The sequence below is a fragment of the Pocillopora verrucosa genome, chromosome 8, assembly GCF_036669915.1.
Source record: "Pocillopora verrucosa isolate sample1 chromosome 8, ASM3666991v2, whole genome shotgun sequence".
NCBI classification, from domain to species: Eukaryota; Metazoa; Cnidaria; class Anthozoa; order Scleractinia; family Pocilloporidae; genus Pocillopora; species Pocillopora verrucosa.
In genome coordinates this window covers 18,184,681-18,209,644 of record NC_089319.1, presented here as the reverse complement: position 1 = coordinate 18,209,644, position 24,964 = coordinate 18,184,681, and the positions used below count along the sequence as shown (strand labels likewise).

General features: G+C 42.2%; 1 protein-coding gene across 2 annotated transcripts in view; it reads right to left on the bottom strand.

Moving 5' to 3' along the window:
* Nucleotides 1-1,058: 1,058 nt before the first annotated feature.
* The window catches only part of LOC131795417 (BAH and coiled-coil domain-containing protein 1), a 30,939-nt gene continuing 7,033 nt past the window's right edge, over nt 1,059-24,964 (bottom strand). The window contains exons 2-25 of one of the 2 annotated variants that reach the window (XM_059112981.2): nt 20,430-20,625; nt 17,345-19,866; nt 16,873-17,144; nt 15,825-16,127; nt 15,054-15,402; nt 13,971-14,871; nt 13,038-13,362; nt 12,885-12,947; nt 12,313-12,442; nt 11,395-12,024; nt 10,833-10,885; nt 9,274-9,726; nt 8,923-9,117; nt 7,944-8,273; nt 7,129-7,198; nt 6,775-6,889; nt 6,312-6,387; nt 5,721-5,829; nt 5,336-5,452; nt 4,353-5,257; nt 3,449-3,512; nt 3,231-3,334; nt 2,926-3,096; nt 1,059-2,414 (exon numbers count right to left, since the gene is read on the bottom strand). In XM_059112981.2, the coding sequence (XP_058968964.2) occupies nt 2,211-2,414; nt 2,926-3,096; nt 3,231-3,334; nt 3,449-3,512; nt 4,353-5,257; nt 5,336-5,452; nt 5,721-5,829; nt 6,312-6,387; nt 6,775-6,889; nt 7,129-7,198; nt 7,944-8,273; nt 8,923-9,117; nt 9,274-9,726; nt 10,833-10,885; nt 11,395-12,024; nt 12,313-12,442; nt 12,885-12,947; nt 13,038-13,362; nt 13,971-14,871; nt 15,054-15,402; nt 15,825-16,127; nt 16,873-17,144; nt 17,345-19,866; nt 20,430-20,625 (8,657 nt within the window). In that variant the 3' untranslated portion in view covers nt 1,059-2,210. The remainder of the gene's footprint in view (nt 2,415-2,925; nt 3,097-3,230; nt 3,335-3,448; nt 3,513-4,352; nt 5,258-5,335; nt 5,453-5,720; nt 5,830-6,311; nt 6,388-6,774; nt 6,890-7,128; nt 7,199-7,943; nt 8,274-8,922; nt 9,118-9,273; nt 9,727-10,832; nt 10,886-11,394; nt 12,025-12,312; nt 12,443-12,884; nt 12,948-13,037; nt 13,363-13,970; nt 14,872-15,053; nt 15,403-15,824; nt 16,128-16,872; nt 17,145-17,344; nt 19,867-20,429; nt 20,626-24,964) is intronic. The other variant, XM_059112982.2, reaches the window with a different exon arrangement.

Sequence of the window (24,964 nt, the reverse complement as noted above, 5' to 3'; positions counted from 1 at the left end):
CTGGAACGACGATAATATTTCTATTTTACGCTTAAAGACTAATTTTCACAAGAAAGGTTATGCACCTCCTCACCTTATCTTGAAAATGAAGGTCTATAGAGCTTAGAAATTGCCTGTTAATTATTTGCTTAATTACATTTGGCGAGAAAGACATGTGTGATTTTTTTCTTTACATCTGTTTAACATCTTACCTGTGTTTCATTTCAAGTAATGGATTAAGCAATACCTATCATGACATTAATCAGCAGACAACTGATGCGATTATCAACGCAGAATTAGTGAGACAGAGGATTATCTCTTACACACTGTAACGCTAGTATTCATATTCTTACCAGTCATCTCTCTACATTTCCTATGGTAAGGACAATGAGAAATTGTTTACCAATCAGATTGAGAAAAAAGAAGCCAGCCACTCTTATGGAGACAAAGGGTTAAACGAGATATGTATCATGCACATTTAATTGCAATGCTTAATGTATCATAAATCGCACTGAACAGTTTAGAGAAATCAAGACTAAAATCAGTCAATGAAGTGTGCAAGTGGATCAGCTAAATGTCTTTCTTTTGATACTTAGAGATTGATGTAAAGAACGAGGAAGACTGGGCACGTTCTGCGAAGAGAGATGAGTGACATGTCGCTTGAACTGCCATGGCCTAAGCACCAGAAGACTAAGTAGACCTGGGGCGTGATGAGGTAGAGGGATGGAGAAGGAAGGAGGCTGAGGCTGAGGTCTGGGAGCGATGTAAGCCAGCTTTCGTGGGAAGCCAAAACAAAAGCTGCGAAATATTCAGCAAAATGTATAGAATTTTAAATCATTCTTTGACAATCCTTTGACACACATATGGAATCAATAATTGACCATAATTCCACCCCACTCTCTCTCTCTCAAACGGGAACGAGCAATGCGTGCTGAGAGCAGAACACATCTTTATACATCGGTCAAATGGCGGAAAAAGGGAATAGGGTTAGCGCACATGCTTCTTTTCTTTTCTCAAAGATTCTAAGAACTTGACAACTTCTTTGTTCCAAGTCCGAGGAGTAATTACAACAACAGAGCTAGAAAATCTAAAACTTTATTTTTCATTCTAAAACTAAATATTCATTATATTTTCTCTATATAATATAAACGAGAGATTTGGCCGTACGAGCGTGGGAGTTATGTTACAAAAGCATACTTTAAGAAGTGGACTGTACACATATTTACAAACATGAACTCTTTTCTTACAGTTAACCTACATTACAAATTCAACATTACCAGCCGGCTGGCTGCTAGCTCCACACTTTCCTTATAAAAAAATATTTTAGATATTTTTTTGCACACAATATGAATTTAAATCTCCATTAGAAGAGAGGAGAATTCTAGTCATTTCGTCTGCGTTTGAGTACGTATCGGAAATAAGCAAGATTAGGAGCTAATATGAATTAAGATGACAGCGTGAACACAAGATAAAATCGCTTCAAGCGAAATGACGCAAAACACGAATTTCGTGTACTTCTCTAAGAATCCCACGCGAGGAAACACGTGCGATTTCTTCGCAAACAATTTATGCACTTCGCTTTAAGTTTTAAGGCTAGAAGATTGCCCGGTTAAAAGGCGATAGAGGATTAAATTAAGGACGTTATGAGCTGTGCTTTTATCGTTCCGTGACAGCGTAAACAAGAAATATCTCTCAACGTGATTACCACAAGGAAATAAAACACCACTTTGGACTGATGAACATTCACCAGTCTCGTCGTTTAAGTCTGTAATGAGAGGGTAAGTTTAAAAAGGGTAAACGAGGCAATTATCACTCTTTCTTCTTCTCCTCGCTTGAGATGTACGATTTTGATGCAGATCCAATATCTATTGTCAGTAACAACTGTTCATTCTCTAGTCTTCATTTGAATGTTTTAACCTAGTGGAAACGATGGCCCTACCAAAGACAGAATAACTACCACCACTTGGATAGAGAAGTGATGATTTGTTCCTTAACTTTACTCACTATTTTTCCATCAACTAAGACAATTTGCTTTGGCGCTTCGTGGTCTTTTACCTCTTGAGAATTGGGAGCGCCTCTGATTGGCCAACAGCAACCAAAATAACAACCGATCGCAGCATGAGAATTTCATTCTGAACGCAACGAAAGATAACATCGCGTGGAAAACACAACGCATTCCGCATCCCGCTACACTCCAGACATCACAGTTTTAGGCTAACGTCACACTGGATTCACAGTTCCGCCTGCAATGTCTCGGTGTTAGGATCGTAGCTACCGATACAGCAGAACACGCGATCTGTCAGAGATGTCCTGGTACCGGGCGTATCAAGGCTCTGAGAACGTCTTTTGAATTCTTCAGGAGTGAGCACTTCACATTTGTGTGAGATCGTCTGTACGTCATTTTCGTCCACGTGGGTCGAGCGGTACAAAGATTGCTGCAAACAGGGGAGGATAAACAATAATTTTCATTTTCGAGAGTCGAGAGTAATCCACTGTTTTTAGAATGGAGCGACATTTTTTTTTATATTGCTACGGCTAACCAGAGTAAAGGTTTAAAACAACAATGAGAACCCAAAGCAAAAACAGACAAACTACTTGAAACGCGGGAAAAAGAGAGAGACCGAGTCGCGATTGCATCAGATTAGTTGAGAATATGGCGCGAATTTTCTAGAGCCAACTAGAACAAACCCAACGTTATCCTGGGTTGCTTTCGACACTCGGTTGAAAACTGCCCTCCTACGCTCTGTGATTGGTCTAAAAGATTTGCATCACTCTTCCAGCCAATCAAATACAAAATGTCACCTGTGATCTGTTTTGTGTAAGGTAAAAGAAGCAAAAAGTTTGAGACGCCATCCATGCCTCTGTCCTTCCATAAATCGTAAAAAAAAAACCTATCAAAGTGCGTGTAACATTCAGCCTGGTGTTAAATAGCAGTGCAGTGCTTACTTTGCCATCAGTAGGTCTCCTGCCTGGTTTCGTTTCCTCAGGATGATAAAACCACTTGACTCTGACTACCATGTTCCCGCCACACCCCTCCCACATGTTTTCGATTTTGCCAACATACGGGAGATTGAGGTTCTTGGTTGGGTTGGACATAAAAACCGCACAATCATTAACCTGAAGAACAAGTAGTAGGTCTAATCAGAAATATGACGCTGGTGTAAATCGCTAAGAACGAACAGACAAACATCAAATGCTGAATTTAAAGTTGATTCAGTCCTTCAAATAAACAGACTAGCAGTGTCACTTACACAAATTGTTTCGTCTCCTCTCGCAATGGCCTTGTAGAAGGTTTTCTTTCCTTTCCCTTTTCTTTTGTTCTGGGAACCTCGTCCCGACCACTGCCACAAAGGCCCTAAGACAAAAATAAAACATTACCGTTAGCTTACCAGACCACTTCTTCTCAAGATTTACTTCCACAAATAAATGACTATATAAGTGAATTGAATACAATTGAAATGTTGAATACCTGAAAATTTCATGTCTACTTGCAGACGATCCAGTTCCGAACGACGCCGTCTTCCAAGCCGAGGCTAAAATGCAACAGGAAGTTAAAAAAAAACCCTTTAACATTAATAGCCAGTTATTTAACAGTTATTCTTGTCGGGTATATTTTTTCAATGTAATTTTTTTTTGGAGTTTTTCTCGATTAGGTGACATAGAGAGCTTTTCAATTGAGTGTCGTAAAACCAAACCAAAAGTTATCACAACGACCAATTGGAAGAAAGGAAAATACCGTGAAGAACCAATGATAGGCAGAGTAAAACTAACCAAACTTCTTAAAGCGCGGGAAAACAACAGTGACCAAGTCGTGTTTGGTTTCAGATCGACGTAAAGCAGAACCTAAGCGATTGCGGATTACTTTCAAAAGTAATCAAATGGCGAATCAAAAGTAGATAATGAAAATGTCACGAGAAGCCTAGAGACGGCCTTACGGTCTTACGTGCACGAAGCTTAACTCTTTAACCCCTAAGAGTGATCAGCATCAAGTTTCTCCTTACAGTATCACCACTGAATCAAACATGAATGTCATGAGAATAAGGCAAATGATCACAAACTAAAGAAATTCTTGATTGTTAGACAAATTCTCCTTGTCAACACATTGGTTAATGTCCAGAGAACAGTAAGGAGAAACTGAATACTGATCTTAGGATGTAAAGGGTTAAGAATCAACTCTCGATTGGTTTTGGTTTTCGTTTGATTGGCTTAGAAGGTGGTGGGAGTTTTCACAGAGTGCTGTGAAGCAATTGCGTGGGGCGAGAAAGAGGTTGATAGAGGTGGCTACTTCTAGCTCTTAGAGGAAAGAACTCTCTCAAAAGGTTTAAAGTTGGATTTTTTAGCTCCATACAGGGAATAAGCCGTGGTTTGCTCACCTGAAAAGGTTTATTCTCCACTAGAGGGCTCTCATCGAACGTGTCACTGTAAGATTCACTATCCTCGTCTTGTGATGTGAGCAGAGCATCACGCGTCGGGCTTTCCCCTTCGGTCCGTGAAGAGCGGAACGAGCTGTTAAGGCTCAAATTAAGGGACCTCTTTCTGAGGTCCATTTCAGAGGTCCTTGAAGAGCCTTTGGCTCCAGCGCGAGATCCCTTTTCTTGTTTGGAAGTTTCTGCATCCGATGCAGCCTCGCTGTCCTCACCTTGATCAGAAGACTCCGCTGTGTTATCTGCCATTTTATCAGCTGACTGTTTGGTGTTATTTTCATATCCCTCCGCTTTGAGAGAAGAGTGGCTCGAGTGTATCTCTTTCTCTGATTCCTTCAGTTCCGCCGAGGCAACGCTTGCTAAGTCGTTTTTGGTGCTCTCCGCAGTTTTGGCCGCTTCCTTATTCTCCCCTTTTGTTTCTGTTTTTCCGCGCGTTCTATTTACCTTCTGTTTTAATGCATCCGCAACTTTACTCTCTTTAGAGTCTCCTCCACTTTGGCTGTTATCTTTCACTTTTGAAGCGGACCCAACGATCTCAGAGTCAGACTTTTCGAGATCTTTCGTTCTTCCTTTAAACGAGCCTCCTCTAGTTGCACCACTTTCCTTGGCGACAGCGTTGTTTTCTGAACGTTTTGAAACAAGCCACGAATCATCTTTACTCTTTCGTTTTCCTCTCAATCTCCGTCGCTTCGCATACACCTCACCTGAACTTTCGTTCCCGGATGAAAACTCAGAAGTATTCTCTTCAGCTTTCAGCCTTCTGGAAGAGGCATCTTTTAATGCCATGGCCTGGGCTGCTCCCAGGGAACTGGATCGAGGCCTCTTCTCTGGCTGAGGGGGAGCAGGAACCACTTCTGAAGGAAGCAAAGCAATGGCTAGATATAAGAGGGGGTACATTCTATTTAACTAAAAGATCGGAAGGTCGACCTCACCTTCAACAGGAAAATCAGAACGTATCCTTTTAATTTCATTCAACTGAAAGAAACCACTGTCCCCATCGTCGAATTCAATCCAGATTTTACCATCCACTTCCTTCTCATCTGGTGGAGCTGAACAACAAAAAACAGACAAAAGTGAGCGAGAGGTGAACCGAAAAACTTTTGATACAAATTGATTATCTTAATGATATCCTCATCTAAGAGGGATGTTTTTGTGCTAGGTGTTCGATTTGCGAAGCGCGCTTTTCGATGCCGGGTAAATTCAGACGTCCTCAGCTTTTTTTAAGCTGAAACAGTTCAAGTTTTTTTAGATATGAAACAACGCTAACCTAAAATTCACTACGTGCGTTTTCAAAAAGTCTCTGAGTGAGTCAATTACCTTCGGTGACAGTTCCAGGATAGAAGCAGCGATACTGCGGACTCCAGTGAGCACATACTCGGGTGCCAATGGACAGAAACTCAGGGCCGGGTGGTTGAATGTCCTTGACCTGTTACGAGAAGAGTCAAAGGTCACGTGACCCTTTCACCTCCAGATCTCACTAGACAATTACATTACTGCCTACTATTCAATTCTTATAATGTTAGTTCTGTGAATTTGGTATTGGGTCAACTTAAAATCCCCTAATTGATATTTTTCTTTATTCTCATCGTTTGTCTGCTTGATGTTGCATTTATATTATGAGGAGAAATTCTGTCTTGGCCAATCATGGGGGTAAGGTTAACTATCGCCTTGCGGACATCCCGTAATCATTGATACCGCGCTACTAAAGATAAGGGATAAATCATCCCAGCCAAAACCGAAAAGAAATGCAGGGTTTCACGGGGAAACATGGGGGACACTCCATAGCTCGTTACATGATGAACACCTTATTGGACGACAGAAACCGTTCCTCGTCAACGGAAGTCACTTTAAGAGGGAATCTTTCCACAGATTAAAGCATGATTCACAGTGATTATTCTACATCCTTACCGCCTCTAGAAGGAGTTGTTCCGTTGATCTCCAGTGAGGTCTTCTGCCCCTTTCACCATCAAGTATTACTCCGAATCTGAAAATACAACGATACCGTCAGTTTAGGATCTTTTCTTTTGTACCCTTTCTGCTACATCGTCCAGAGCTACAGTAAGGATTCAAGATAAAAATTCTCAGAGCGTTGTTCCTAGCTAAGTCCCATCCTCCTCAGCTTGGCAACATCTTTTAAGTCTTGAGCCTACATTTTCTTTCTCTTCAATTTGCCCTGATTCCCTGAAGACGTTCCATGACCTCTGAAAATTACCGAAGATATCTCGACTTCAGACTTTTGCCGACAATTCTACGCCAATTTCCAGAAACTCCTGATGATGTCCCGAGGACTCTCGTGAAATGGACGAGAGTGCACGAAGAAGAGGCTACGAAGAATTGACGTCCAAAACATTCCAAATCATGTCATACTTACAAGTCAGGTTCGTTGAAAGTACTAATGCGTCCGGGATAGAACTTAAAGTCCACAGGAAGTAACAACTTCGTTCCTTCTACTAATTCGTCGACCAAAAACGTAAAACGCTCGTCAGCTACGATGGGAAAGAAAGAAAGAAAGTAAGAAAGATTTAAACTTCCGCATAAATTTCTTTAGAAACTAAGCTGATACGTCTATGTAGTTTCTGTGTGAAGTATATCACATCGTAGATTATTCAAGAGCTTGATATCACAAGTTCCGTTTTCAGTAGGTTTTTTTGTTAAAGATAAAAAGCAACTCCATCATCGTCAAACTCAGAATTAAAAAACAAACGATAAATATCAAGCAACAAACCTGGTGATATGTGCCGTTCGAGAAGAGTGGTTTCTTCCAATTCCTTGCCTTCGTTATCCTTGACCACTTCCTGTATAAGATATCAAGTAAAAGAAATGACTTCGAACTGAGACATCCGCTAAAGGTACAACTGCCACGACTGACGTGAATCAAACGTTTACTAATACTGCATTTTAGAACCCTTCTCAATTAAGATTCAAGAACAATCCGGGATTGTATTGGTTATACTTTTCTTCGCCGTTTGATTGGTCCAAGAAATACTCGCACCACTTTCTCAGCGAATCAGATGCAAAAGTGACTCAAAACAATTACGACTTGGTAACCCGCGTTTTCCCGCGCTTTGGGCAGTTGGCTTGGGTTCTTGTTTGGCTTCTCATTGGTTTCTATGGGTATTTTCCATTCTTTTGGTTGGCTGTTGCGATAACTCTGATTTTGGTTTTATGACGCTCAATCGAAAAGCGCTCTCTCTATACAATCAAATGCCAAATGACAGCGCCGAAAAATGAAATTATAACTGATTTTTTTTTCACGATCGAAGAAGTTTCTTACGATGGTGACAATGTAGTACGCATTACATGTGACGTGAATTTCTCGCCAATCATTTGTTTGCTTTTCACGAACTCATCCTGGAGAGTTTTTCTCATTATTTCATAGGATAGTTAAGTAAAGCCTTGGGTGCTTAAAGAAATGCTCATCATCAGCTGTCATTTTGACAAAAACTGATACTAAATTCTGGAAAACGCCCTCCTATTCATTAAAACACCATCCAGCTGAATTTACAAAGATTTGACGACATCTGCAACGTTTCTACTAACCTCAACTCTCTTTTTCTCTTCGGTCTTGTCGACAACTTCGCCATGTTTATTTTCCTTCCAAGAATTCCCCTCTTCAGCCTCTTGGTCTTCTTTCATCTCCGCATCTAATTCGTCATCGTTGTTCTCATCCGTTTCCATTCTTTCCTCTTGTACTTTTGGCTTCCCGTCCCCTGCGTTTTCGACATGGGCAACCTGTAGACTGTCAGCTCTCTCTTCCGTTGACACCTTGTCAGTGACGCTGATCTCTATGTCAGTTTCACCTTCCTCCTGTGTTTCCTCATCTTCTGGAAGATCATCACCCTCCTCCTCGTCACCGTCATCGAAATCGTACTGTAAGAAAAAATCGAGACTGTTCAGAAAAGCCCTTTCTACAAACAATAGGAAACGAATAGTAAGTGAAATTCGGTCGCATTTTCTCAAATCTCCTTAGGATACCAGAGATTCTAGATGTCCCAAGTATACTTAAAAGTGTTGCACCGAGAAAGGGTTGAAGCCTTGGGACACCATGAAAGTTAAAGACATCCAGGGTAACACTTAGGTGCTACACTGACTTGAGTCCACGCCCAGGAACTAGACCTTAACACGGCCCATCCCTAGAGTTTATACAAAGCCAGTTACCAGCGGTCTACCGTCACCTTAGGGACCTCTTACCATCGTCTGTTAAGCCTGCGAGCAGCCTCTCATGTTTGGGTTTCGCCTTACGGCAAAGCCGCCTATCTCCCCATCGGAAGTCGCTTACAGAAAAAGTAATCAAAACCGGTGCTATCCTGAAACTCGAGTTCAGCGAAGATTGAGATAACAAGTCAACACAGAACTCAGAGGAAAGATTTAACACTCACGAATAAAGGAAAGCTCTCCCATCGAGAGTTAGAAAGCAAAAATTACAATAAATCCCAAAGGTAGTTTCGAAGAAAGAAAACGAGCCAAATTAGTATTAGTAAAGTATTACACACAATGAAGAGGGGATCGAGTATTTTACCGTTTGCCTCGCCTTGGAGCGCGCTCTCCTGGATACTTTCAGAGGTTCGTAATCTTCAAAGTCGGCTGTCATTGAAGAACTCCGTTTCTTGCCTTTCCCAGGCCCTTTCTTCTTTTTCGTCTTGGTCTTCGATTTTTGTGTGACGTCGTTCTCTCCCGGTTCCTCCTCGCCCTGAGATCCTGATCGGCTGGTTTTCTAAAGGATCAAAAGATGGACACTTAGATAATAGTGAAAATAATTTCTCCAAGTTTGGTTGAGAGCGATCCCGGAAAACTAATTAACAAAAAAACAAACAAACAAAAAAAGCTCCCAAGCCCAACACTGAAAGCTAAATCCGCATCGGTTACTTACTCCTTTTATTCCAGACGTTTTCTTCACTTTCTTTGTGTAGGAAAACTCGCTTCCTTTTCCAACGGGTGATAAAGGACTGGAACTAGAGTTGGTGGTCACGCTGCTGTTGATAAAAATTCTCTCACTCCTTCTCGGCTGCCAACTGTCGCTGACAAACGGTGGTGTGCTTCCTTTGACGTCATCACCTTCCCTGGGGGGACTGGAGTCCAGCATGGCTGTCCTAGCTTCTTTGCTTATTTCGGTGGTCGATCCGAACACTTCTTCATCCTGCTCACTGTCCATGGCCGCCGAGGAAGATTCTGGCAGCTTCTTCTCAAACTCGTCCGGTGGTTCGTATGATTCAATTTGTTCATCTTGAGGCTGTTCTTCGAGTTTCTCTTCGAAGCTTTCCTCTTTTGGCACAGGATCTTTCTTCTTCTTCTTCTTTTTCTTTTTCAGCTCTTTTGTGGATTCCTAAATGACATCACAACAGTTTAAAGAATTATTAAAACTGAAAGGTGAAACGATGGACCTAAAAGAGGCCGTTAGCAAATGAGACAAATGTGGACTCAAAATTTTAAATCATAAAAAAGAAATCTATAAACAAGCTTAATGTCCCACCCAGCCAGAGCTTATGCCAGCTTCCATAGCGTGAAGCGACCTGGAATATTACTACTACCCCTTGCATGGGGGGGATGCTAGTCCATCGCACTATTACCCCCGACAGTTCATCAGATAATTCCCCTACTGTCATTGTCATTGACACTCCTGGGTAGAGCGAGACACTGTAAGAGGAGAGAGAGCTACGCTCAAGAACGTAACACAATAACTAAGCCAAGTAATGGATTACTAAAGCCACAAATATTTCCCAATTCCCTTCAAATAAGAACCTAGAAATCAACACATCCTAATCGTGCAAGGCGAGAATCAAAACAAATCTAAGAAACAGGAGAATCAAATTCGAATAAATCCAAAACATGCAAACAACGAGCGAAAGCTACGACGCCTACTCAATAAATCTACAGCTTAACCCTTTACATTCTAACATCATTATGCATATTCTCCATACTGTTCTCTATACATTTCCTAGGGTGCTGACAAGGAGAATTTGTCTAACAACAGGTTTACAACGAAAGCTCCTTCGGCTGGTGATCTATTTTTTAATTCTCGTGATCTCCATCACCTTGATTCGGGGGTGATGTCGATGGGAGAAATTAGATCCTAGTCAATGTTAGAGAGTAAATGGTTACATAACCTTGATGAAAGAGCTACTGGACAATAACAATCACAGAGATAAACAACAAACGTCCTTGTTCGCGATAAGAAGAGTTCTTGCTGAAGTGAGAGGAGAACTGATAGCTTGCTAATTTCTCCTTACAATATCACCCCTGATTCAAACATTAGGGTCACGAGAATGAAGGAAATGATCACCAATTAGAAAAGCTCTTGATTGTTAAATAAATTCTCCTTGTCAACACCTAAGGATATGTATGAGAGCAGTATGGAGAATATGGATACTGAAGTTAACGTATGAAGGGTTAAAGGAATACAAGGCAGTTAGTCAAGATAATACACGTCACCTGATCAACTGCTATCTTCTTCTTTTTCTTTTTCTTCGGCGTTACAGGAGCTTCTGAAACAAAACCGTAAAATAACTGTTAATGCAAGAGCAGAGTTCCGTCCGACACAGAGACGCCTTTATTAAATCTTACAGCCGGCTCAGAGTGGTCGTTCCAGGCGCTCGAAGGCAGCCAGCGATCAATAGGAGCCCTGACTAGTAAAGTGATGCGACTTGACAAATCGCTTACAACGTAAGAGAACTCCACCAAGCGACACTGTAAAATCAATTTAGTTCAATTATGGGAGTTCATCATGAACGAGACTTGCTTTGAGGCCAAAAGGTAGAGTGCGTGGGCATCAAAATTAAACTATCAAGTCTTTGTTTGCTACTTTACCCGTTTATTTACAATTTTTTTTTCTCACTCCTGGTTTTGTTCGTTTTATGGAGACTTATGAATAAAAGGGGTACGAGAATATATATTTTTTGACAAATTCTCCTTGTCTGTGCCATCACAAATGTAGTATGTTGAATATGCATACCAATGTGAGGAAGCTGGCGGTTAAATTTTTAGCCACCTTTACCTGAATCGAAGGTCGGTGACTCAGAAGGCTTCTTAGGCCTTCCTCTCTTCTTTAGCGACGAGTCTTCAGAAGGAGACGGAGCGTCAGATCGTCTTCTTTTCGCCGTTTTATCGACGCTTGCAAACGCCAGCAAACTCAAACCGTCCCGTTCATCGTGATTTGACGCAAAAACTTCGTCATCAACATCACTAGACGCCTCCTTGTTGTTCTTCTGTGCTGTTTCCAACTGCTTCCTGGCGGCTATGGCAGCAACTTCTTTCGCAATATCGTTTGGAGATACACTACTATTCTCGGAGAAGCTTTCATCTTGTGACGTCACATCCGGGAACTCAAATTTTGTTTTGGGAGGAGTAGTTATGGTAGATTTTCGTTTCTTTTTTGCACCCCTGCTCTTCTTGCCCTTGTTCGGTGAAGGACCACCCGGAGTTTCGCACGGTGTGTCCGCACTGTCGGGCGGTAACTCCTCTTCAGTTCGATCGTCTTCGTAGACTTCGGGAGTCTCGATGGTAAGCTTCGGTCTCGCTCGTTTCTTCGGCTTTGGTTTCTTGGCCTTCGTGTTTTTGGTTAGAGTCTTTGGTTCTGTAAAATCGGCGCTATGGTCAAGTTCTTTGGGGGAGGGTACACCAGCAGCTACGAAAAACGAAAGGTTTATTTTTTAAATAAAAAATGAGAGATTCATCCAGAAGTAATCTTTTTTTAGACAAACGCCAGAAAAAGTGCAAACTGATGTGCTCAAGTAAGAATCGTGTGTTCTCTCAGTTTGGCTGATACTCGTGCACCAATAACGGCCACCCATAATGCTCCAGAACCTCACGCAAGCCACTTCATCAGATGGAATTTCTTACTAAGGGTGGTGCCACACAAGTCTCGAGCACAAATGGCAAAAACAAAGGAGTAGGCAAAAAGAACGCAATTTACCATTTGATAGTTGTGAAACACTCTTTTGGTTGACGGTATCGTTCGTTGGCGATCCTTTACGTCGCTTCCCTGCTCCAGATTCTTTCTTCTTCAGGTTAGCAGACTTGTTCTTGGGAAGCATTAGGTCAGGCTGTAAGGAAGTATAAAATCCACTTTATCCTTACTGCGGTTTAGGAGAAATTTGTAGTCCTTACTTCGCTGATCTTAGCATTATACACAAAGCCTTTCATATAGGAACCACTTACATAGTCTAGTCTAGTTCACCCTCAACTTCTTTGTAGCTCACTTTGTAGAGCGTGCAACTGCTAAATTTGAAAGAGCGCCTGGATTCGAATCATCATAAGGCGACTCTGTCCCAGGCGATCAGTTGGTAAAACGGAGCGAAATATGACAGCGAGGCGAAAATGAAGGAGGTTTGGATCAGGTCGTGTAAACTAGTCTCGCACCCAGACCTTCCACGGCCAAGCAGTTACATCGCAGTTACATCATTACTGCCTGAATGTCTGGAACAGGCTGTGACGATAATGCTAAACATCTTTTTTCAATGCAGAGAGCGGCATTCATTGCCTTACCTCTTCATCCGTAGCAGCTGGCTTGCGAGATTTCTTTTTCTTTCCAGTAGGTGCCGGAAAATCCTGAAACAAAAACGAAAACAAAAAAAAACGGAAAAAAATTAAATTTGCGAAAAAAGAAAAAAAAAATTATAAAAACATAATCTGACTTACGGGAAACTCTGTTGGACTTAGCCCGCGGGAAGGTGGCGCTGACCCGCGACCGTCCCGTTCTGCCGAACTCTTCTGTTTGGTTTTTTTCTTCTTCTTCTTCTTAGGAGGCTCGCTTTCCTTAGACACCAGGCTCTCCGTGTCACTTAGGCCAGCGTTATAGGGGGAGTGGGCCTCAATGACTGATTGGTGCTCTTCGCCTTCTTTGTTGTATCCACCTGTGGGTACTGGGGACGACTTATCTCCTTTGGAACCTGCGCCGAAGTACTTCCGTTTCCGGGGTCTTCCAGGGCCTCTTTTAATTGGGGTCGATTTGCCATCTTCTGCCCTGTAATGAAGGCAAACAGTTCAAGTGCAATGCAAAGAGGCTGGCGAAAAGGCAATGAAGACGGTCAGTGCGAAATCGGTCAATAGTGAGCGTGGCACTGAGTAACTCTAGTCTTGCAGAGGCACTCTTTGTCACGCAATGTCACACAAATTAAAGTCATTGTGCGCTGGTTGTTCAACAAATCTAGTGAAGCAAACTCAAAGCTCGTGGCGATTAAACCTGAGTGTGGGTTGACTTGACTTTTGAAGGATCATTTTCATCGAAAAGACGATAAAATCCAAATAAAGATTATCCCTTTTCAATCCCAGACATTAAACGTTTTTTATCTCTACAACATCGATACATCACCCGAAAACAGGCGTTTAGAATAGAAAAAAACCTATCAGCCAGCTGGCGATTTACTGAAATAAAAACGAATTCTCAATACGAGGCTTGCAACTGATTTACTACAGAACTGAATCACAGTTAAAACGGAGAATTGATAAGAAAACCTTTAGAGATAAAGGGCTGGGTAAAAAATGTTCTGACGGAATTATCTTTGAAATAAGGCCTATATGGCAGATTCATCCTTCACCTTCCTCCTTTCTTAGACATTACAATATACATACCCATACTTGGGTTGCAGTCGGGCAAGTTCTCTCATTTTTTCCCTGTATTTCTTTTGTAACTCTGCTAATTTCATCCGCATTTCTTTTTCCACAGATTCCACCCCCGCTACATCACTGATGGCACTCGTCACACTGTTCAAAATCGTCGTAGGGCTCCGAAGATCTTTCCGACGACTAGACACCATAGCTCGGTCCTTACTGTTCCGCCGTTTTGCCATGGACCGACGGCGATCGATATTCTCTCGGATCTTCTTCCGGTCGGCTTCGGATCTGAACGGCCTTAGCGAGAAGATCGTGGAGTTCTCTTTGTTTTCGATGTCGGTTTGAAGCGGAACAAAAGATGAAGCGATTCTTCGAAGTTCACACTTCGTGTTAAAGTCGTCGTCTTCAAACTCAGAATCGCTATCAAGTTGGCGTGAAGGCGATATTTTCTCGCGTGTCATCAGTGCTCGAAGGTTTCCCCTATTATCCTCCAATGGGTCCAAACTTTCTCGAAATGTAACTTCCGTCAGGTACGGTCCCCTATCACCTCGATCATAATCTGTTTTGGCAAAGGAATTCATCTCCTCATAGGAATCAACTTCTTGAGAGTTTTCCCTTCTCGACAAGCGAGTTTCCAGGTTTTTTGTCATGTCTTCCTTGGAGACATTGCGGGTAATCTCGTTGTAGCTTGCAGGAAGTTCACGATCGTGAGCCCTATATGAGTCCTCCAACCTCCCTCTTTCCGAATCTAGGTCGGGTTTCTCGTTCACAAGCCGTTCAGATGAAATAGTTTCATGTGCCATCAACTTTTGTGGAAACTGTGAGGGAATCTGTCCCGCAAAAATTTCACGGGTTTCTCGCGAAACAATCCTCTCACCCACTAGGTAAGGTTGCGCCTCTAATCTTCGTGGAGTTTCCACTACAGATTAAAAAGGGGATGAAAGAATCAACGGCTGGTTTCAATAACTGATCACCAGACCCCCTTCCCGAACTAAATTCCTCAAAAAGTAAACATCTTCATATTATACCACGAAGACTTGCCTTTCACAAATCAAAACTTAAACCACTAGCAAAGTAAACTGCAAAGTCTTACAGCCTTACCTATTTCCTTAGTTATGACTGCCTCGGCGGAAGGGTGTGGTCTGGGGGACTTGACGCGGTCTAAAACGCCGTTCTGGTCAGTCTTTAGAGGGGGTGTGCCCCTTACAGCCCATTGGGATTCTTCACCGCGCCCTTTTTCCAAGTTGGACAACGTGACGGCGGCGGAAACGGTTTTTGGAGAGGCGCTGTCACGGTTTACTTCCGGCGTCCGAGAGGAAGTGGTAGTCACCGGAACTGTGAGGTTCACCTTTGGAAAATCCCTGAGAAACGATGACTGAGATCGTGGAAATGGAAAATGAGAGTAAGGGTCGCGTGATAAGTAATCTTTAATTTGTTTGGCGAACTGTCCCTGCGGAAACGATTTATAAAGAGATGAGATAAACAACATCACAAGGCGTCCCGAGGCCGCAAGAAATATAATTTTTCTAAATTCTAAATGGATATGCAATTTCCCTGCCCTGATCGGACCAAATGCAAGTCGACAGACATTTGCAATCGGCTCCAGCCTTGGCCCGCTCTGACACCCCTCTTTTTTAATTCGACTCTAGGTTTGCGAAAGTTCTAATCACACCTGCCTCAAAAGGACAACTTAGTTCTGACAGCCAGAATGCTAGATAAAGGGCCGCGAATCCTAGTCATATGCACAAACGCTTCACCGCTTTCTTCTGACAGTGACCAGCAATGCTTTCCAATACGAAAAAAGTCAATTTTAACCTTTCCGCAACCACTTTTTATTTTATGGCGACCAAGCACCCTTACAGAAACTCTTACCTGGGCATCGATTTGCTCTTGAACAACTCTATACTTCTCTGTCAGCTTTTGATGGGCCTCTTTCAGTTGGCGACTGTCGTAAATCTTTTTCTCTTCACGCGGATTGGACGTCTCCTGCTGCTGACCGATCACATGACTTTCACTCTCACGGGACGCAGGCCTGCGTGGCGCGTGTTCTTGAGGTGCGATGATTTCAGGCTTCGGTCTTGGAGCTGGTTCTTTGGATTGACTTTCGGGTTGTTCCTGTTTTACGTCTCGAATTTTTTGCTGCTGGCTGGCAGACTTTCCATCTTGGCTTTCATCCTCAAGGGGTAATAAAACAACGAGTGCTATTAAAGGAGTGTCTTAAACGTTGTCGAAGGAACAAGTGTTTCCTTAGGCAAACCCTTAACACAGGCTGTATTTAACTAGAACGAAACAAAAGTGGTAAAACAGCCACGCTCCTGCTTAACAATAATTTCGAGGTTGTAACAGCTGGCTTTGAGCGGAAGGTCTGGTTTGAACCAGTTTTAAAATGGGTTGAAAGCAAGGCCTTTTTAATCAATGTGGGCCAACAAGCCCAAAAAATGATAAGGAGAATTTGTCTTACAACGAAAGCTTCTTCAGTTGATGATCATTTCCTTTATTCTCGTGACCTTAATATTTGATTCAGTGGTGATACTGTATGGAGAATTTAGATGCTAGTCACTTCTAAGGACCAAAAGGTTAGGGGGTCATTTTGTGACTGGCATTTAACAAATTAATCAAAATCTCAAGACGAAGACCCTTGAATCCTGCATGGACAAAGCTACGGGGCGTGAACAATAAAAAAGAAAAGCAAAGGCAACATGGCATCAACCCTTTCACTCCCAAGATCTTAAAAGTAATTCTCCTAACTGTCTCCCATACAATTCCCATGATGTTAGTTGGGAGAATTTGGTATTGGATCAACTAACAATCCCCTAATTGATATTTTTACTCATTCTCATCACTTGTCTGCTTGATGTTATAATGATATTGTGAGGAGAAATTCTGTCTTGGTCACTCATGGGAGTTTAAAGTTTAGTACCTTGCGCTGTGGATCAAAATGCTTGTCGCCATAGTAGAACGGATATGCCGAAAAAGGGAACTGAGAAGCTTGTTTACTAAACAACAACTCTTGTTTGCTTCGTTCGTGAAGTTGCTGCTGTTGCTGTTGTTGTTGTTGTTGTTGTTGTTTTAATTGTTGTTGCTGATATGCTGGCATCATTTGGCAGAACTGTTGCCACTGGGCTTCGTCCCAAGGAGGCCACATTCCATGGAATCGCGGATCCATCATAAACGCCGCGTTCTCGGCTGCAACTGAACAAAAGTAAACAGACAAAGCAAACAAATAAACAAAAGAATCTCGCCGAAACCCAAAGAAAAAAGTCATAATACTCTAAGTAACTAAACTTCTCCCTGATTCTGACTTTTAAAATCAGACTCACTGCTGTGCGAAACAACAGAAGACAGAAGTTTCAAGATACTCAAATTTGATTGTGTAAGAATTTTGAACTTACCAACGGGAACGTAACTCTCTGGGTGAAGAACCATAAATGATGCTGCTACTGGGTCAGCGGCTAAGGCTCCATGTGGGAACATTCCTGGTGCGGTAGCCTCCATCATGTGTGTGCGGTACATCGCGCTGTAAATAGACGGATCCAGCACCAGGAACGGCGCTTCCGGCATACCCTGCGGCGCCGCCAGCATTGAAGCAAAGTAAGGGTTGGGAAAAGCACCGCCGTCCATTCTAAGGAACTGGGCGGCTGCTTGGTTTCCTAGGCCTGACATACCTGATTCTATTGTGGACTCTCGCGAAACCCCTTCACTGCCGCCATTGGCAGCAATCCTGCTTTGAGGACCAGGCGCCACAGACGCTCCGTAGGCGGTCGATGGCGCGGTGGTGTTCCTCTGCTCAGATAAGGGGGAGGAAAGCCGGCGCTGTCGAACATCACCAGCCGCCGATGACACTACTGCCTTATCAGAGGACTGCTGAAACCGAAGCTGAGCTCTTTTATCCGGAGAAGCTGATTCCCTAGACAACTGTCTCGATCTTTCGTCGCTATTATCCGCAGAAATTTCCTCTGATTCACCCCGTTTTTCGCTTTCGAATCGCCCAGTGGGCAGCTTTGATTTCATATCATCTTGCTTCGGAATGTTTCTCCTCTCCTCAGTCCTTTTCACAACTTCCTCAGCTGGATTCGACAAACGATTACTCTCCACTAAGTTTCTAGAAAATGCCGAGGCAATGTCGGATTTCCTGAAGCCATTTTTCTCCATTTCCTGTTCCCTCTTCTCGTACATTTCAATCGTAGCGTTCGGGGGAACAAATACTTTGTTATCTCGCACAGCGCCGCCGCCACGCTCACCGTATCTTGTTTGTTCACCGTTCGGACCGGCGCTATACTTGAAGAAAGGAAACCCACTCATGGATGTACTGTTGTTATTACGATCATTATTCTTTTTGCCGTCGCCCACTGCCGCAAGTTCGCGAGAATCCGGTTTCCTTCCTGCGTGTTCTTTGTAAGAACTTTGGTCTTTCGTGCGGGTGTAATCAACGGTCCTCGCAACATCAACGCCTTCCTTCTCTTTTTCTGATTTAAGCTCCGAGCGCGGAATCCCCACCAAAGATGGGTCATTCAAGTCTCGGCTATCATGACTATTGTAATAACCACTCGAGGGTCTGTTTTCTTCCATTCTCGAAGTCTTAACGACTTCGTGCTTCGGGTATTTCTGGTTTCCCTCGCGTCTCTCAACGGAGAGTCGGAAAGACCCTCCCTTACTGTTCACAACGACAAAGTTACTTCCTTTTCCATCTTCACTTTTATTATTGTAATTTACGTACTCTCCCACAACCGACTTCTCGTTCCGACTCATAAACGGCTGGCTTCTCTGATATTCGTCGTTGCTGGTGCCTATCGGAATCTTACCACCGCCAAAATCGTTTTCTTTTCGTAAGCTCGACTGTCCTGACCCGAACTTATAAGGGGCTTTTGGAAGTTTAGATTGCAAATGCTCGGCTGAGGTCATACTGTCACGTGAAACGTCACGCGAATCTTCTTCAACGTCTTTCCCGCCAAAACCTTTATCTGTCACGCCAATGGCGCGCAGCTGCGATGGAAGTGTTCCATAACAAGATTGTCTGTCCCACGGTTGCATTGGATAAAAATTCCTCGCAGAATGTTTCTGAGCATTCTCATAAGCGCCTGTCCAATTCTGATCACGTTCCTCCCGAGGGGGTTGTTTAGCACGCCAACTGTTTTCTTCTACCTTATCTCCTGGGGCTTGCTTTACCCCAGGATAATTTGCGGTCCAAGACACCGTACCACCATGACTCGTCATGGCCGGGACAGAATTCGAAAGATGAGTATAGCTTGGTCTCCACGCTGCATACGAAGAACTTTTATGTTCAGCTTCGGATGAATGAGCCACGGTAAGCGGTGAACCGTTACTTATGCGTGGCGCAATAGGTGTGAGTTTCGGCATGGTCGATGGGATATTTGAATGTGTCGTATTTGAGGATGTTTTCGGAGGTAAAGTGTTATGATACGGAACAAGAGTGGGCGGTTCGTTTGCGGGATAAGGCGAAGAGCGCGCTTCAGAAGTGTAGCCTTTTTCGTACGAAGAGGAAGAAACAGGACCGTTTTCAACAAGACGGGCTGAAGCCAGCCCATTAGTGGGTTTCTTATTTCCGTTAGAATCAACTGCTAAATGTTCGAAACCTTTCGCCTTCGAAATTTTATCGCGTGTCCGGTCGTATTCGGTTGCAATCGATTGTTTGTCACGGCGGGGCACGTCCTCGCTACCTGGCGCGTCACGCGATGGTGGTCCTTTAGTTCTTCCGTCATCCGAATTTCTAACTTCACTTCCTTTTCCTCTGTCGGGATATCTCAGAGGAACACTGGAACCTTGGGTTTCGGCCGAACTTCTTTTGTCTACATCGCTCTGTTTCTTTAAAGTGTCCTGTTTGTCTGTTACTGTTTTAATAACACTTTCAGTTCGCAGGGGTTCCTTAGTAGAGCGGGCGAGTGTATCAGCAGATCTAAACGAAAAAAACAGATCCAAAGCATGACCCAATCGTGACTTGGTCATCCGCGTTTTTCCGCGCTTTTGGAATTTGTTTGTTTTTACTTTACGCTCTCGTTAGCTCTGTGTGAGATTTACTTTCTTCTGATTAACCCTTTACACCCTCACATCAGAATGCATATTCTCCCTACCGTTCTTTATACATTTCCTAAGGTGCTGACAAGGAGAATTTGTTTACCAATCAAAAGCTTCTTTCTTTAGTGACCATTTCCTTTATTCTCATGACCTTAACGTGTGATTCAGGGGAGATATTGTGGGGAGAAATTAGATGCTAGTCACTCTTAGGATTTAAAAGGTTAACTGTTGTGATTTCCTTGGTTTTGGTTTAATGACACTCGATCGAAAAGCTTTCTTAAGCTACTACTTAAGGTAGAACTGCACAGAAAAACCTGTCGGTATTACCACTTTCCAGAACACCCAGTACCTGAAATAAAGTAAATCTTAAAATTTTTGCTGATCATTGCCGACTCTGTGATAACTAATACTGATATTGAAAAACTTGGTATTCTCAAAACCAACCTTAACTGAGACGATGGATTGCTGCACTTGTTAGAACCTGATGTTTCTTCGCTCCGTTGCGCTTGTCCGTAACCAGCAAAGTTTTGGAAGTAGATCATGGGGTTACCATACGGGTAGGGAAGATTCCCCGCACTTAGCGCCCGCGGGTCCATACCTTGTCCCGCAAGCATCCCGTACGGAAGACTCATGGGGATCGCTGAAAAGAAAAGAGTTAAACGAAGGTTTCATTTACAATTTTATTGGTATGCGTTTCAGGGGAAAGAGAGGGAGGGAAGCCGGCACACTGTGTGATTAGGCGAGACACCTTACTCCTACAGTGCCTGTCTCCACCCAAGGGTAAAAAATGGGTGGCAGTCAACTGTCGGGGAGCCGGTTGAGAAACTGGGGTAACCTGAAATGAACTGGCATCCTATCCACGGGGAAAAGAAACACTCTTCGTCGCTTCCTGCTACGATGCGGCTGGACGGGACACTAAAGAAAACTTCATCATACATTAAAACTTTGGTGAGGGTTTTGGAGTGCTTTTAAAGCAAGAGTCAATAAACCTAAATCAAATCACGCAGAGATTTCAACGGCTAATCACGAAGAAAGAAGGGAACAAGATTACTAACAAAACAAACAATCAGAAAGGAAAGTAATTACTACGTGGAACTTGTCTTTAGCGCGGGAAAAGTTGTGCTCAGATAACAAATGTTTTTAGTTTGGCACGCGCTTGGCTGCCGAGGGAAGCACGAATTTCTCTTTTTTCGGACCATTCAACGAAAGAAATCAGTAGAACAAAACAATGCAATCCAGAATTACAACTTGAAAAAGAAAGAGACGATCGTTAGGTTTCAACCGAGGTGTAAAGGTGAAAAAGTATCGACATTACGAGGCCAAAAAAAAAATTATATTTTCACGAGTGGAGAACTTAATTTCTTCTGCGAAATATTTACAAAGACGAATGAGTAATGATTTCTCGATGAAGCACCTTCTGTGAGAAGTTTTGTCCAGTTACGAGTGTCGTAAACTACGACTAGAACATTCTCAAAGAGGCCGAAAGGTTGAAAGAAGCATTAGAAGTAGGAAAATTACCGGTTCTGACAGCTTGTTTCTCGTATTACAAAGCTAACGTGTTTTTTTTTTAGACGAGCAATCTAGCTTAAGGTTACCAAATATTTCAGACACGATCCGCTCCATGATTCATTTTCAAAACTTGAGGGCGAAGTTCAAGTGTGTCATCCGATTTTTTTTTTTTTATAGTGCACACGACTGTGTTATAAATATTAATGATAGAGAGTTACAAACGCCATATCAGTAATCTTTCACATGAACTTCATCGAAACACGCGCTTCGACCAAAACTTACATAAAGGTGACCCCAATTTTGCATTTTTTCACCGTTTATGAATCATCTCAACCCGACTACCGCATTTTAAACGTCGTTTTTCGTTGTTACTCTAAGATCATTGGTAGACTCTACTGTAGACGATTTCAAACTATTCATGGTGAAGGAAAAGTGACTTCCGACTTACATTTTGGTCAAAATATCTGATCATATTTAGGCAAGTTACTGTCTGGGAGTCAAAACTTACATAGCGTGTGAGGGCTTAATTAACTTCAGCCAAAACAGGTCGGCCAAAACGGTTTAGTTAAAAACAGGATTAACTACACTGACCGACAAAACTGGCCGGCTAGTTCTTGTATTTTACTGGAAGGTAACGTAGTTGAAGACCAGCTTTAAATACTAGTTTTTGGAGTCGAAATAAGTGGAAAATGACCCTTTCATTTTATGTAAAACGAACAAAGCTTGGTTGGGATAACGAGTGAAATAAGAACATAGGGTAGTTTGATTCAGCTTCGCGAAAAAGATTATTTTTAGCACAAAACTTTGGACCTCCGCCGGAAACATTTTAACCCTATACGTCAATTCGCTATAAATCATTTTCAGCGCGCTACAAATTCGTCTTCTTAGTGTAAGTTATCTGTTGCAAAATTTTTTGTTGCAGTCAGCCGTTTGCTCACCGCTCTGCGGTATGCGAGGGAGAGAGCTTGAAAGTCCTGTCTTTACTAATATTACATCCTTCGATACATAGCAAATTGAATTTCAACAGGCTCTACTTTTACATGTTCATGATTTCTGAACGGTAACTGCATTTGACTGATCTCTAAATGCGGTTTTGTTTCTAACCAAAGGTTATAAAAAAAAACCACTGTGACTTGGTAGTGTTCAGTTCTGACACACAAGGATGGTTGGAAGAAACCAAAAAGCACGAAAACACCGAAGATTAATACTGAAGTATTGAAAATAAAGTGCTTCAAAATAGTGAGCCTAAGTTTCCCAGGAACAACAAGACGTGACTTGAAGGTCACCCATAATTGGCCTTCCTGTGTCTTAAATTTAGTTCATCGATCAAATTTTCATATCAACCCACGTTCTAATTTTGTGGCTTCCCCTAACATCTTTGTATCTTTGTGTCATCTATATCCGTTTTTATTCGATTATAAATGGTTGAACGATTTCACACAAGCGCAACTCTTATAAACACACCCTGCGGTTACTCAAAATCCAGCTTACCTCTCGATTGATGGCGATCAGTGCTGAATCGCCCATGAAAGGAAAAGGTCTCACCGTAAGAAATCTCGCGCCTTATGAAGCAATATTCTGAGAATTTAGATTCCGCCACTAAGTTCACTATTAAACCATGGTTTTATTTACACAATGTAGTTGTGCCCATACTGAGCCGTTTAATGTTAGCCTATGACACAACAGATGTACTATGCTTTACAATAACAGTTTCCTGTTTAACTTGGCGTGCTTACTGATCTCGGAGCCATATCGGTAAAACTAGCCACAAGGAATGCGAAAACGAAGACGAGATTTACGCAAGAGATTTAAATCGATCTCGCTTAAAAGCGAAACAGCTGAATTGTTAAGCAATTCCTTGACCTCGAAAAACTACCGCTGAAGACTTGCAAAATCAAAGCAAGTTATCATTTACACAAATGACACTTAGTTCTATTTTTCAGCATGAAAAAATGTCAGATCATTGTTGACGATCTTAGTGACAGTGCTCTAGAATTATCCCTAACCGCGGTTCTTTCCACACGCGCAAAAATCCCAAGTTTCTTCACCTCAAAGATAAGGTCAACTCCCACCTTACTATTGAAAAATGAGTTCAATCAAATAGTCAGCTGTTTATGCAAAGGGTGCTACGGAAGCAGGGCGAAGAGGCATTCTAAACCATTACCTCGCTTCCTAAGAAAAGTGGTATTTGAACAATGATACATGGATGCTGAGGAATTATCAGTTTGCGGCAGAAATTACATCATCGTTTATAGCAGCAGTAAAGTACATCTAACTTAAGAAAAGTAAGTTCAAACGGGAAAATGATTTTTCTTCCGTGACTGGCCAATATGAACATTCCCTTACAATGTAATCTCGGTTGAACCGAATGACCCTCTATCATAGGTGAATAGTTTGAACACACGCGAAGTTACGCCGGAAAATTCATACCACTAGACCTTCGATCAAATTCTCCATTGCAAAGAGCTACAATTTCCGCCTCACGTGTGCAAGAAGTAAATTTAAAAGAGTGGCGTTAAATTTCAGTCTGGGTTATTCAAAACTGATTGTTTTGACAGTGCTGCAGGCGATCCTACGCGTCAAAATTATCTGTTGCAGTCAGCTGTTTGTTCACCGTTCTGTTTTGCGCGAGGGAAAGAGCTTGGAAGTCCTGTCTTCATCTTGATTACATCCTTCGATGCAAAGCAAATTGAATTTAAACAGGCTCTATCTTTACGTGTTTATAATTTCGGAGCGGTAACTGTATTTTATTAATCTCTAAAAGCGGTTTTATCTCTAACCATAACTAGAAAAAAGCTGTGAAGATATCATGCGCTATTTAGGGACATATTCAATAATCGCCTTTCAAAAGATTGGAAAATGACCTCTGTACGACAGCATATCAGGGTTGGCGGGGATATAGAAAGCAAACGTGCTCTGTTTCGCGATCTCCTGTACACATTTTAAATTATAAAACAAGTGTTCTATCCAGAAGCTAAATGCAATTCCACATCCCACATAACCGCTGAGAGAGAGGAGAACACTTATAAAACGATGGAAGCGGAAAGCTCTTGTCATTGAGCAATCACAGATTTTGAAGACCTCGCAATCCCAAATAAAATACATTTGAGTACCACCCACAAAAATTCACGAGAACATGAGTATGATGAGTGTTACGATCACTGTCATGATAACGGTCGTTTTATTCGTCTTTTCAGACATGAAAAGTACTGATTTCAGTGAACGCTGAAATGCAAGCAAGAAAGCTTGGTATCATTATTGGTAATTGCACACTTGTAGTCACAGATTGATCAAAATATTCACGGACAAAGTATAATATATACATTTTCTTAAAAAGATAAAGAGGGCGGCTTTAATTTAGGAGCTAACTTCTTGCCCTACATTTTGAATGATCATTATTGGGAGAAATAAAATGGAAATCGTTGTAAAAACTGTTTTGATATAGCAAAATAAAAATTATAACATTGAAA